General features: G+C 36.3%; 2 protein-coding genes across 3 annotated transcripts in view; both read left to right on the forward strand.

The window, feature by feature from the left end:
* The window catches only part of rmp64 (ribonuclease MRP subunit p64), a gene marked incomplete at its 5' end in the record, with an annotated part of 14,654 nt that extends 10,522 nt beyond the window's left edge, over window positions 1–4,132 (forward strand). The window contains 6 exon segments of the mRNA XM_014016489.1: window positions 550–678; window positions 758–835; window positions 935–1,233; window positions 1,397–1,434; window positions 2,079–2,293; window positions 3,750–4,132. Of these exon segments, the coding sequence (XP_013871943.1) occupies window positions 550–678; window positions 758–835; window positions 935–1,233; window positions 1,397–1,434; window positions 2,079–2,293; window positions 3,750–4,083 (1,093 nt within the window). The 3' untranslated portion in view covers window positions 4,084–4,132.
* The window catches only part of ralba (v-ral simian leukemia viral oncogene homolog Ba (ras related)), a 23,970-nt gene continuing 11,725 nt past the window's right edge, over window positions 531–12,775 (forward strand). The window contains exon 1 of one of the 2 annotated variants that reach the window (XM_014016492.1): window positions 531–541. The gene's annotated coding sequence lies outside the window, so the exon portion shown is untranslated. Of the gene's footprint in view, window positions 542–7,021; window positions 7,145–12,775 lie in introns of those variants that run through there. The other variant, XM_014016491.1, reaches the window with a different exon arrangement.

Genomic DNA, 12,775 nt, shown 5'->3' on the forward strand with positions numbered 1-12,775 from the left:
TCTCTCATCTTTTTAAGTGGGAGAACTTGCACAATTGGTGACTGACTAAATACTTATTTTCCCCACTGTATTTACTGACTGACTGACTGACTTACTTACTGGCCCTAATCCTCTTTTGTAAAAAAAAAAAAAAAAAAAAAGAGGCCTCCAGTAGGTTCATCTTCACCATAGACGTCTTTAGTGTCGAACAAAATTTTCATAAATTGTTATAGTGTCACGGGACCTTTAGCATTCAGAAGATTCTTTATTATTTATTAAGGGTCCCCATTAGCCTGGCAAATATTAGTTGTTTACAGTTTTTCTGATTTATTGCATGTAATCTGATTTTGCTCAACCCTAGACATGCATTGATTTAGTAAGTAAGTAAGTAAGTTAAATTTTATTTATAAAGCGCCTTTCACAGAAATGGAATTCACAAGGTGCTGTACAATAGTAATAATATAATTAATAATTATACATTATAATTAGCAACGCTAAATAATAATTTAATGAGTTAAAACCATGTAAGAAACAGCCAGATGTGTTCAAACTGTGTGTGTGTGTTTATAGGGCGTCCTCCATCACGACGGGCGAGTGTGAACTTCCAAGTCAACCCATGCTGGAGTGGATCTGTCTCAAAGTTCTGGGAGCCAGCAAGCTCGTGATCTGCACGATGGCTCGCTGCAGCAAAGCCTTTATGTATCCTATTTTGGACCTGACACTGTTCAGAAAACTGAGATCATTACTTGAATCTGTTACGTTCCTGACTGATTCTCAGACTTTCAAAGCAGCAGCTAAAATGGGAGGAGTTTATCATCCTGAATATAGTGATAACCAGCATGCTTAGTCGTTTGTGGTAAGATATACCTCTCTGTGGTGCAGTGAAGAAAACACCTTCAGTATTTTAACTGGTGCTGACAACCATTAAAGCCCTGTTGCATTCGTGCCTCATCAGGGCGATTTCCCACGGTATCCTGGTCGGACTCGCCCACCTGTACCAGAATCTCCTGGAACTACTTAAGATTGTGGCCGAAGCCCAGCCCATGCCTTACCTCACTGATGTCTCCCTGCCAGCTGATATGGCTGAGTTCCTGGGTCCCTCTGACGCACCGTTACTGAAGGAACGGAGAGCGTTTGGCTCTCGTGTCCAAAAACCCGAGACGAAGCAGCAACTTAAAAAGACAGCCGACGTTAAAGACCTGAACCAGGAAAAACAGGGGAAGACTGAAGACCTGGGAGTTTCTGTTAAAAGAGGTACACTGTCTTCTTTTTCTCCTTGCGATCACTTGTATATGGTTAATTAGTATATGTTAATTATTTTTGTCTCAAACAGTTCTTGTAATTAAATTTTCTAAAATGACAGACACGACTATGTATGGTACTTTGATTACTGATGTTTGTTTGTTTGTTTTTTCAGATCTTGGTTTTACTGCTGTGAAGCCTTTTTTCAGTAAGGTATGTGAAATGAGCACATTAATCATTCTAAATTAAAACGTTAAATCAGGGCTATCCAACTGGCGGCCCGCGGGCCACATCCATCCCGCAAATGACCAAAGTTCGGCCCGCCAATTGGTTCATTCACCGCTTAAGCCCAAAGCCCCTGTTTTCTACTTTAATTGCTCCAAGTTATTTTAGTTAAACATAGACATGTTTGGTATCTACAGAAACGTCAGAATCTTGGCTAGAAGCTGGTAAAAACATTTCTATAAACAAGACAATTAAAACTACAAGCATTTGAAGATAAAATGATGAAAGTGAAAATAAAATTGGTTAAAATTTTGGCAAGTCAGAGATGTCAAAATAATATTTGTGTTAAATAGGAGGCATAATGTGTAATTTTTGTTTTTTATAGTGTTTAATTACCATTACTTTTATAGGGTTCTGTATGTTGTATTCTTGATTAAATGTAGCAAAATAAACTAATTCAAAGGTAACAGATCTTTGTAATACTTGGTTTATTTACATAATAACTAATTACTGGATGTTCGGCCCCTCAGCTGTTGACCGGCAGTAACTGTGGCCCCTGAAATTATTTAGTTGAATTGCCCTGTGTTAAATGCTTCTATTTGCCTAATTATTGTCTCATTTTAATGACCAAGGGTAAATCGGTCTCACAGGATGTGAACAAGACCGATAAGAAACAGAAGCTCAAGAAACAAATAGAAGAAGCTGCTACGTTTTCTAACATGTCTGCCAGCCTGGAGGACATGATTAGGTGGTGCAAATCCCAGAGGATGGAGAAGACCAAACGTCTCCTAACCTTTCTGCATTTAAAGTGCCAGAGGATGAAACGGTTGGAGGCAACAGGACACAAGTAAGACTAGACATGGGTTTTTACGATGTAAAAACAAGTGTGCATTGCCATGTAGCATGTCATTGCAGCATGGCTTTGCCTGCAGCATTGGACTTGCAGAATGAACTTTAACCAAGTTCAAATGTTTTTTTCTATACCAGCTTGTGCCTGTCACGTCAGCAGGTGTTTAGAATTAAGGTAATTGTGTGACAATATGAAGTTTGAAGAGATTTTTTCTTAAAGTTGCATTAGCCGGGTTTTGAACCCTGATTTCCCACATGAAAGTCCATGACATAGACCATTAGACCAATGGAGCTGTGGCAGAATGTGGTGGCAGGGGTTGGTTTGTATGTGTGCAGAAAGAGGCCACATTGCCAATACAATTATTGACACTAAACTGCATATTACAACAATAGAGCAGTATTAAGACAATATTATAGTAAAACATCAAAGTACAATCATATTAGCATTGTAAACACTGAACTATTGAGATTAAATATTAAAAAACTATGGTGCAGTACCAAGTTGAGTACAGCTGGGGGCAGTATTGGACCATTACAAGGCCCCATTGACTCACATTATATGAATTTGGAATAAAGTTTAAACATTAATATTTTAAAAACTACAAGTGGTACAGGCAGCAAAAGGCTAAGCAATCATTTGGTATAGGACCTTTACAAATAGAAATTACATTGGCAGCTGTAGGACAATGTATGCAGGAGCATTGGACTTTTAGAATGAACTTTGACCAAGTTCAAATGTGTTTTCTATACCAGCTTGTGCCTGTCACATCAGCAGGTGTTTGTAATTAAGGTAATTGTGTGACAATATGAAGTTTGAAGACATTTTTGTTAAAGTTGCAGTAACTGGATTTGAACCCAGATCTCCCACATGAAAGCCCACAGTGCTCATCATGAGACTATAGGAGATGTGGCAGAGGACAATCCCAGGGATTGGACTGTATGTATACAGAAAAAGTTCACCTTGCCAATGCAATTATTGACACTTAAGTGCAATATATTACAGCAATAGGACAACATAAAGACATTATTACAGTAAAACATCAAAATACATCATATTAATATTGTAATCACTGAACTACTGAGTTTAAATATTTTAAAACTATTGTGCAGTACCATATTGTGTAGAGGCAGCAGGGGGCAGTATTGGACCAATACAAGGCTCCATTGACTGCCATTATAATTTATTAAACATTAATATTTCGAAAACTATAAGTTTTAAAGGCACCAAAAGGCATAGACATCATTTGGCACAGGGGCTTTACAGATATAAATTACAATGGCAGCTCTAGGACAAAGTATGCAGGAGGAGAAGCATGGCAAAGTTGAGATGACTTGGATGGGAAACAAATCACAGTAGTGTGCATTGCATTGGCAATGCACACTGATTAGGTTTAACTTCCTGTTGCTGTAGCTTGTTACATTCAACTGCTCATACGATCTGTTCTCGTCCTCAGCATGCAGAGGAAGTTGCGGGTCTTCAGACGAGAAGTTTCCTGGGCTTTATCTCCTCAGGGATCGGAGGCAAAGACTTTTCACTTCCACGCCGCGAGGAGGAGACCTGTTGGTCTGAGAAGTCGCCTGCAGTCACTCAAAAGGAGGTTCATGCTGGTTAGAATTCGGGCGGGTGTAAAAACGAGGAGACTGGCTCGGCGACGAAAACAAACCAAGCTGCCGGTGGATTTTAATAATTACCTACAAAGCAAGGCAGCACGGGAAGCAACACTTCACATCTCTGACACTGAAGGCTTTGATTGCATAGATGATATATTTGCTTCGGCTGGCTTATGAAGTTTTGAACATACAGAGTCAAAAACAAATAAAACAAAAAAAAAATAAACAAGAGGTTCTCTGGTTTAATTTCACCCTTTCACCCTAATTTCAGGCTTTTTTATTAAAGTAATTTTCTGACATATACCTGAAACTAGTGATGTTCGATACTGCCAAATTTCTCTTCGATGCTGATACCGAACAGCGATACTGATCCGATACTGATATTTGTGCCAAGTAACATAATGTGCCTGGTAAATTTTAAAAAAGTAGCGTTTTTCAAATAACTGCTTTATAAAGAATACAAGACGGAGTAATTTATTCATTTATAATTCTTTCTAACTCTAACCCTATTATATTTGTTTAGCATAATTTAAAATTCTTATGTGAGACAAATGAAATAGTTTTTGAATAGTGAATAAAAGAAAAAAGTTGTAAAGGTTGATATTTCTTAGCATTGTTTGTAGGTTTGTACGAGGGCACCCAAGCTGAAGCTAATGCTGTTTTAGGGACCAAATCATGGGAAAATTGGGAACCCCTCATCTAGAATGTAATTACAGACAGTCAGACGAAGCTGATTTTATGTTAAAATGATCTGCCATACATGTAACGTCTTCAGACTGACAGCATGTGCCACTGCAATAATGCATCATCCAAGTGGAAGAAAAAGTAGTTCCCTCGATATACATTATTTGAAATGGCTGAAGTATCAAAGTATCGACATTTTGGTTTTAGTATCAATTCTAAACCTTAAAGTTCTGGTAACGGTAGTATCAATATTTTAGTATTGATCCGCACATCACTACCTGAAACATAGGAGAAATCTCTACAATGACAGGTGCAATGTGGATTTCAACTGTTTTATCTCAAATGGATTCAGTGCTTATGTTTGACATGAGACATTTTTATTTCCCTTATTCTGTATTCAACCATGCCTGTCTAAGCAAGTGAAAGAGTTAAAAAAAAAATCAGGTGTTTGAGAATTCTTTTCAGACATGATCGTTCCACAAATAGAGAAAACATGACACAATCATTAACCTTTCAGGGAGTGATGTGTTGTCCATCTCTGACTAATCCAGGTGTTTCCAGCGTATTCCAGAACATCTAAAGTCCTGCTCTCGTTAAGTCAGAGTCCATGATTCAATGATTAAAAGAAAGAAGGCAACAATGTGTGAGAATTAAGGCCAAAATCATGAGCAAAATAAAAGTCACAAAAGACATCTTGATCATCAAGACATTTGGAGAAAATGTGTGGATCGATGACACAGAAGTGAACCATTTTTGGTAGTAATGATATCTTTTGCTGTCTTTGGTTCACTGTTTTTGCCAAAGACCAAACTGAGTAATTAATTGCAGATACAGTGTATTTTTATTCTTAAAAAAATGAATTGGAACATTTTGTTTTTGAGATAAAAGTTTCTTTAGAGCAATCTCAAAGATTAAACATATGGAAGCAACATATTCACTGTTCTCTGTGCCAAGTTAATTTCTGCAATAGTGTTTTTAAAAGCTTTAGCAGCATTTGTTCTGCCTCAGTGGAAGAAGGTATTTTCTACTTCCATCAGCAAAGAGGTMTGTAATAGCATATGACTGTAAATAAATAGTTCCCTGTGGACCTGAAGCTGAGCTCAGTTTTGAAACTGCATTTTTTTTTTTGATGCTCAGTAAATGCAGTAGTTATAGATTTTGAGGATAATGTGTCCTGAAGGAAGAGATAATACAAAATATGTCCTCCTTTTGCGCTGTTCACTATAATTTCCTCACACCTCACTGTAAWGAAAAAAGAAAAACAGAAGATAACATTTCAACACTCATCTTTTAGTTTTTGGTTGGAAATCAGCAAATCTTCCCCACCTCAGGGAGTAAATGAAGCCAAACAAATAAGCCACTGGAGTCAATCATTATTCATTTGGTGTTTAATCTGGAGCTAAGGCATGGGATTGTTCATTTTACTGTGTAGACAAAAGAACCACACTGAAAAAATTGCCTTTTTTTATTATTATTTTTGTCTGAGAACCAAATGAAAATAGTTTTGAACTTAGCTTATTTTTTTTGTCTGAGAACCAAATGAATTGTTTTCTGAAAAAGGTGAACTTAACGTTGAATGAAAGATGAAACATACATATAAACTTAAAATCATTTTACCTGTAAAGATAAGCTATGATAAGAAAAAAATTTATTGACCCCCCACAGTGGGGAAATTTGCACATTACTGCAGCTCGATACAGGAGAGGCAATCATTTGACAACATAATTTGGGATCTAATAAAGAATTAGAGTAGCCTACTTCTTTCCAAAGCTGTAGTAATCTATACAGTTTAAATGACAGTACTATTTATTTATTTTATTTTTTACTTGTAACAATATTCATTGGTACATTTACAGTTTTGTGCTACACTACATCAAACACTTACAAAATTGTGCTGACATTTTTTAGTAGGGTTCTGAGCCTACTTTGGCCATCTCTTTTTTTTTGTTTGTTTGTTTGTTTGTTTTAAATTTGTGCAGTATATACCCCATTGTATTATTAGAAAATCCACAAAAAATAAATAGAAAACATTTAATTCATTTTGAAATGCTTGAATTGTGTTTATATTAATAAATAAATAAAATTAAAAACACGTTTTCAAAATCTGCTGAAAATAAATGAATTAGTTTAAGTTTTAAAAATTAACAGACCCCTAATTACTTATTTTCCTAGTTGAAGACCATTATTATTTTTCCTTTTTTGTATCCTTTTGTCTTTGAAGCATTTTTTATTTATTATTATTATAATTATTGCTGTTGTTGTTGTTGTTGTTGTTGTTCATAAATGTACTCGCATTGGTTTCCAAATGAATTGACATCAAATACTTTTGCCTTCTCAACTCAGCCGCATATGTTTGTTGACATTGTTCAATAAAGCTATGGAAAAAAATAGCTCTAGTGTCGTCACATCCTGTCATCTGCTTTTTCACTTCCGGAAAGGTGGGGCTTTTGTTACGGGAGCGGTTTGTTTTCGGAGAGTCAATGCATTGGTTTGTGCAGCTAAAACACTCAGCGAGATAGCATCAACCAAGGGCAGCAGTTCAGAATCTGCTTTGGTAAGATTTCTAAATCTTACTTTTTCAAACGAAGTAGTTGTAGTGAAGTGTTCATCCCGAAAAAAAGCCTGTAGGAAATAACGTAACCACACCTGTTTAATGGAAGGGCAAGTGAGCCACTTACTTACTCAGCCACCTTCAGAAATGAGTACTAAATACATAGACACAAAAATGTTTAATTTGCTTAAATTGCGAAGCGTAATATTGCTTTTAGCTACCTTTTATCCTCATGCAAATGGATAAAATATAAGGCTAGCGATATTAATTGAGTTTAATACAGAAATTCACGTGAGAATGTGCCCACAGTTCTTCATCAGTCTGTCAAACTGTCCCTATTATTACTTTTGTTGTATCACAGAACCATTGTTGTTTAGCAATACTGGTTCAGCACAGTCTTAAGTCTGTGTTATTAGCTTTCATGCTAATATTATAAAAGCTTATTTATCTTTTGTATTTAACTGAAGTGTTTTGATCACCTATTAACTAGCTGTCACAAGTCCTGAAAAGTTTTCGGTCTCAGAGAAGTGGACACACCCAAGGACTTCATGATTTCTTCTTCTGGTGATTATATTGGATTTCTAAATGCCCAACAGGCTCCCCTAATGTGCCTATATATCCCCCCAAATCATCTTAAAATACAGGATATCTTGGAGAGGCTTTTAAATCGTGAAGTTTTAGTGGTTACAGTATAAAGGTGAACATTTTAAAGGGTGTTGAGGCAGTTGACAGGGATTTGCTTACATATAAACATGGTAGTTTGGAGATGCAGGATTGTGTTTTCAGCTTGTTTGAGTGTACTTGTGTGGGGGCCGAGGACGGTCACTGTTGCCAAAGCAATACATCCTTGTTCCATCTCATTAATAAGTTTATTTTGCTGTAAGCGGAAGTGACAAATTCAATTCAGCTTTCTGATTCATGTGGGTTAATTGGGATGAATGTCAAAACTTAAGTGATCTGCATAACCTTGTTGCTTTAGGTTCTACTTTGGCTTGAATATCCAGCTGCCCCCTCGTAAACAACTCGTGAACACAATGCTGAGCCCAGCACATTCACTGCGTGTTTAGGGAAACCAGCTCAGGAATTGTTTGGCAGTCTTGTAGGGCTTTAAAAAACTGATGCAGATTATGTTTTTTGCACTAGTGATGGCTAATTCAGTTTGAGTTTATCGTCACTGTTTTCCCCTCACTAAGACATCAGATTAACTTATTCTGGTAAATGCCAATTCAGAGAGGACTCTGATTTTAATACCAGTGTCTCAAAATATTTGACAATAATTTAGGCAAGACTTCTGGAAAGACATACTTATGTTATCTGAATGGTTCTGATAAAATGTTTGCAGTCATCTAAAAAGGGTTGTGTTGATGACTAAAGGATGATCAGCTGATGTGTGTAGCATGGCTCCAATGCACAACTAAAGCTGCGATTTTTTTCTCTAGAGAGTACTCTATTGAGATACAATGCATATAGAAAATGCAACAGGTGGGCGTTTTAAGAACCAGTCATCATATCCCCACAAAGAAGAGGAACAAGTTATGCAAATATATATTTGAGGAACATTGTAGTATTTCACCCTTTTTTATTTTTACCGTTCATTCGCAGCACTGTTGTTGTTTTCTATTCTTTTCTACATCCTGGCTGTTTCACTGCCACAAAAGCAGTAATAAAATGAGCATCAGAACTATAAGAAAAACATTTTCATTCATTAAAAAAAAGGAAAAATAAAGCTTTGCTAACCATATTTTTTACTGGCACCAGAATGTTTTCTTACATGTGTTTTCAGTGAACAATGTTTGAATAAGACACCTTTGTATTTTAATTACACTCATGCCTTTGTGTTCAGCAGAGAGATGAGTTTAATGTTCGTATCCAGATCACTCTCACCACTTTCCTCAGCCCCTTTGATTTATCCTTTTTCCTGCTCTCTGTGTTATTCCTTCAGTCAAGGCCATCATTTCACCAACAAACACTGAGTGGGTTGTGTTCAGAAATGTGTTGGTGTTTGCCTATTGATGTAAAAGCTGAGGGAAATTTGCTTTTATACAGCAGCTTTTTATCTTTGCTGTTGCACCAAATGTGAAGCAAGTTTGCAAAATGTTAAAAGAAAGTTATCAGTCTTGGTTAAACTGGATTTTTATTTTTTAAATGCACATTCATGTCAAAGTTGTATTATGTTTTAAACAGACTGATATACCCCAAAAATATGTGTTTGGGTTTAAAAATATCCCTGCATTTTCATTAGCAGTTGCACTCAAACTCACATGCTACACAGATCCGTGAAAAAAAATAAAACCTGTAGAACATGTGCTAAATGTCCATGGCTATAAAGCTGTCCTCATTCTCTACCAACTAAAATCTCTTTCCAGCTGTTTTCAGGCATGACAAAAGAGGTCAACCAGAAAAAAAAGCTTGATATTAAATGATCTGAAATGGGGCATATTACTACTTACTGTTGCTGGGTTGGAAGTAATTTGGTCATTAAAACAATTTCCCTCCTGAATCTGTATTCTGGGACAAGGACAGTTTAGCTTTAATCATCTCTTGACTTAACTGTGCAAGTGTGTGTGTAAATGCACTGACTGATTAAGCTATAATTGACACTATGCTACATTGTTCCAACATAAAATAATAATTGGTTGATTAAAAGTGACCTTCTAGAGCCTCTTTAAATTGTCACAGAAATGATAATTGTATCTAAAATACGAGCCAGAGAACTGAGGTTTTTACACTGTTGTTATGTATTTGCTTGGTGTTAATGTCATACTTCATACCGTGTGTAAATTTTAAGCAGTGATGCTTCCACAAACTCTTGCCCTTGTGTGGGTTGTTTGTAACAGAGCCTGCTCTCTATCTTGCCTTGGGAGTTTGAAAGGGAACGTAGCAAGATGCTGATAAGTAGTTTGATGTGTTAAGCAGCACACTTAGATTTGTCAATAAATATATGATAAAATCAGTGGTGGGCACCAGTCCGCTAAAGCGCAAATCCGCTAATTGCGGACCTAAATATTTTGTTTGCGCTTTAAGCTGTCTTACTTATTTTTATAATTCATAAGCAGATTTGCGCGTTCTAAAGTTAAAATGCAGTACCACCAGTCATCATCTTGAACAGAGGAAGGTATGGCTGTCAATGAGTCACAACACACGTGATCTATCCAACAGCACCCCTCCCAGATAAACACACTTATTGGAAAGGTATACATCCTTTCTGACTGTTGCTTTTGGTCACGGTTCTCATTTTCCACAATGCTTTAGGTCTGCTTACGTAGCAGGAAGGCAATGTTTAGAACTACCTTTCCCAGCAAAAACAGTTAACGTTTGTAATCCATGCTAAAATTTTGTATATATTGATTCATTTTACTTTACAATCAGAGCTCCATTAAAAAAAATAAAGTTTAAATGCTGGAGCTCAATACTTGACGTAATTGGCCGAAGCAATCAGCCAATGGGGTTAGACAGACATCCAGTGGTCAACTGGAGCAACTGCATGGAAAACTTTAAAATCCAAGCTCTTATTTTGAAGTTTGCAGATAGTTTCCTGTACTCCGTGCTTTCGTTTCCCGTCACAAATCAAATCTGTCATGTACCCACAATGCATCGCTTCAGTTTTCCAATAAACAGTTTTAAAATTACTTTATTGATGCTTCTTTTAATGAAAAATCTACAACAAACAAAAGAAAAAGACAAAGAAGCAGCCCAACTAGCAATCCTCAACAACTTTTTAAAGAATCAGCCGAACTAGCAATCCTCAACAACTTTTAAATTTTTACACCAGGAGCCAAAGTTCTCTTTCAGGAAATCACATCCTCAGCAATCGGCAGTTGTAGGATTAAGCTGTACAAGGGTACATACACCGCTAGTTGTCAGTGTTGTACATATGTTGTACATGAATTGTTGCCAGCTAGTAAGTGTCGAATTGAACTTGTGCTTTAAAATTAGCTTCCGCTAGTTTTTCTATGGCATAAGCGCTTTTGAAGTTGCGGATCTAAATATATTCATAAGCTCTTTAGAAATTGCGGAGCTAATTTTTGGATTAGCGCTGCCCACCACTGGATAAAATTATAACTTCTCCTCCCTGTCTGCCCTGAATCAGTCCAATAGAATGACCATCAAATGGAAAAAAATGTGTATTTTGGACATAATAAAAATAGTCACCCAAAAAATATATAATCAATGATCTACTGTATTTAGTTTATAACATGTTAAAGTCTTTTTTAATGTCCTTGTTGAAATTCAATTAGAAGCAGACATAACTGGACTGTATTTTCACCTTGATATTTTCCACAAAGGCAGGAAGTGTTAGAAGTGTGGAAAAAAAACCCACCTCTTCTCTTAGAGTTGGGGAGGATTGGGACACAGAGAGGATTTTAAGTGTCTCTTGCCCAGTTTTCATCAAAGGCATATCTGTGCATTCCCACAGAAGAGGGGTTGTTAGTATGCACCGTTGGGTGAAAATGTCCTCTTTGCTGCTCTAGCTGCCTTTTTAAGTATAGTAAATCATTTCCTCATCTCTACAGGCAGTGGCTATTATAGCTGCTATATCCGAAATACCAAACACATTTCTGCTAGCTCCCATAGGGGTTTGTTCCTAAATTATGCATTGTTTGTTGCACTGTGATGAACAGGTTGTGGTCTTAAATCCTGGTTGTACAAAAAAATATATATATTTTTTTTATACTAACACTATTACCATGTCTAAACCACATTACGTTGTTTCTATCACAGAAAGCAAAGAGCAAAGTTGTTATTTTATGTTTCACAGGCATTTGTTTTGGGAGTGGTAGAAATCGGATAAATGGGGACTTTTGATTCACTGGGGGAGATTTTCTCAGTGTCAGAAATATGAAAGGGAAACTTGGATGTAACAAAAGCAAGGAGAGTAGGGAGAGGCAGTTTCTAAGTAATGATGGGATAATACTTTTCAGAGTATTCATATTAAAATTTTGCTTGCATTGCATCATGCAGTGAGGTAGTGTTTCTGTCAGACTCTTGGCAGCCTTGAAGGGGTTTAATTGGCTCAGCTGACCATTGTTGAGGATGGAAAAAGCAGATGATCTCTCTCTTCCTTACCAGTCATCAGTAATTAAAGTTTGTTAGTGAGCCAACAAAAATAGTGTTTTTTATTTTTTGTTAGGAAATCTTCACAACAAGGGTCCTTGGATTTAAAGGCACAGTTCAGATATTTTCTGTTCCCGTTCTTGGAATGTGAAGACTTTCACAGATGTTATAAATGCTGAATAATTTTTTCTCCATTGTTTTTATATATTGACATGTAAATCAAGTCAAGAAAATAAAAAATGAAAACACGTATTATTATATGTCTTAGCTTTTCTATGAGAGTTGATCTTTATATTTTAAAAAGGAACAGAAACTCTTTGAACTAGAAGAAGAAAATGTAGAAATATTTCATTTTGAGGAGCAAGCCTTTGTTGTTATGAAATACTTTTACAATAAGTGTTTGACTAATTAAAGCACATATATATTGTTGTGTATAAATATAGTTGGAGGCCATGTGTGCATTTACTGAGCTGAGCAACATTATCATTTCACTCTATGTAATCATTAGTGCAAGTTCAAACAAAAGCCAATAAGTGTTCCTGATGAATTTTGTTGCCAATAGTGGGTCTAAGGCTGGGC

The sequence above is a fragment of the Austrofundulus limnaeus genome, unplaced genomic scaffold, assembly GCF_001266775.1.
Source record: "Austrofundulus limnaeus strain Quisiro unplaced genomic scaffold, Austrofundulus_limnaeus-1.0 Scaffold146, whole genome shotgun sequence".
NCBI classification, from domain to species: domain Eukaryota; kingdom Metazoa; phylum Chordata; class Actinopteri; order Cyprinodontiformes; family Rivulidae; genus Austrofundulus; species Austrofundulus limnaeus.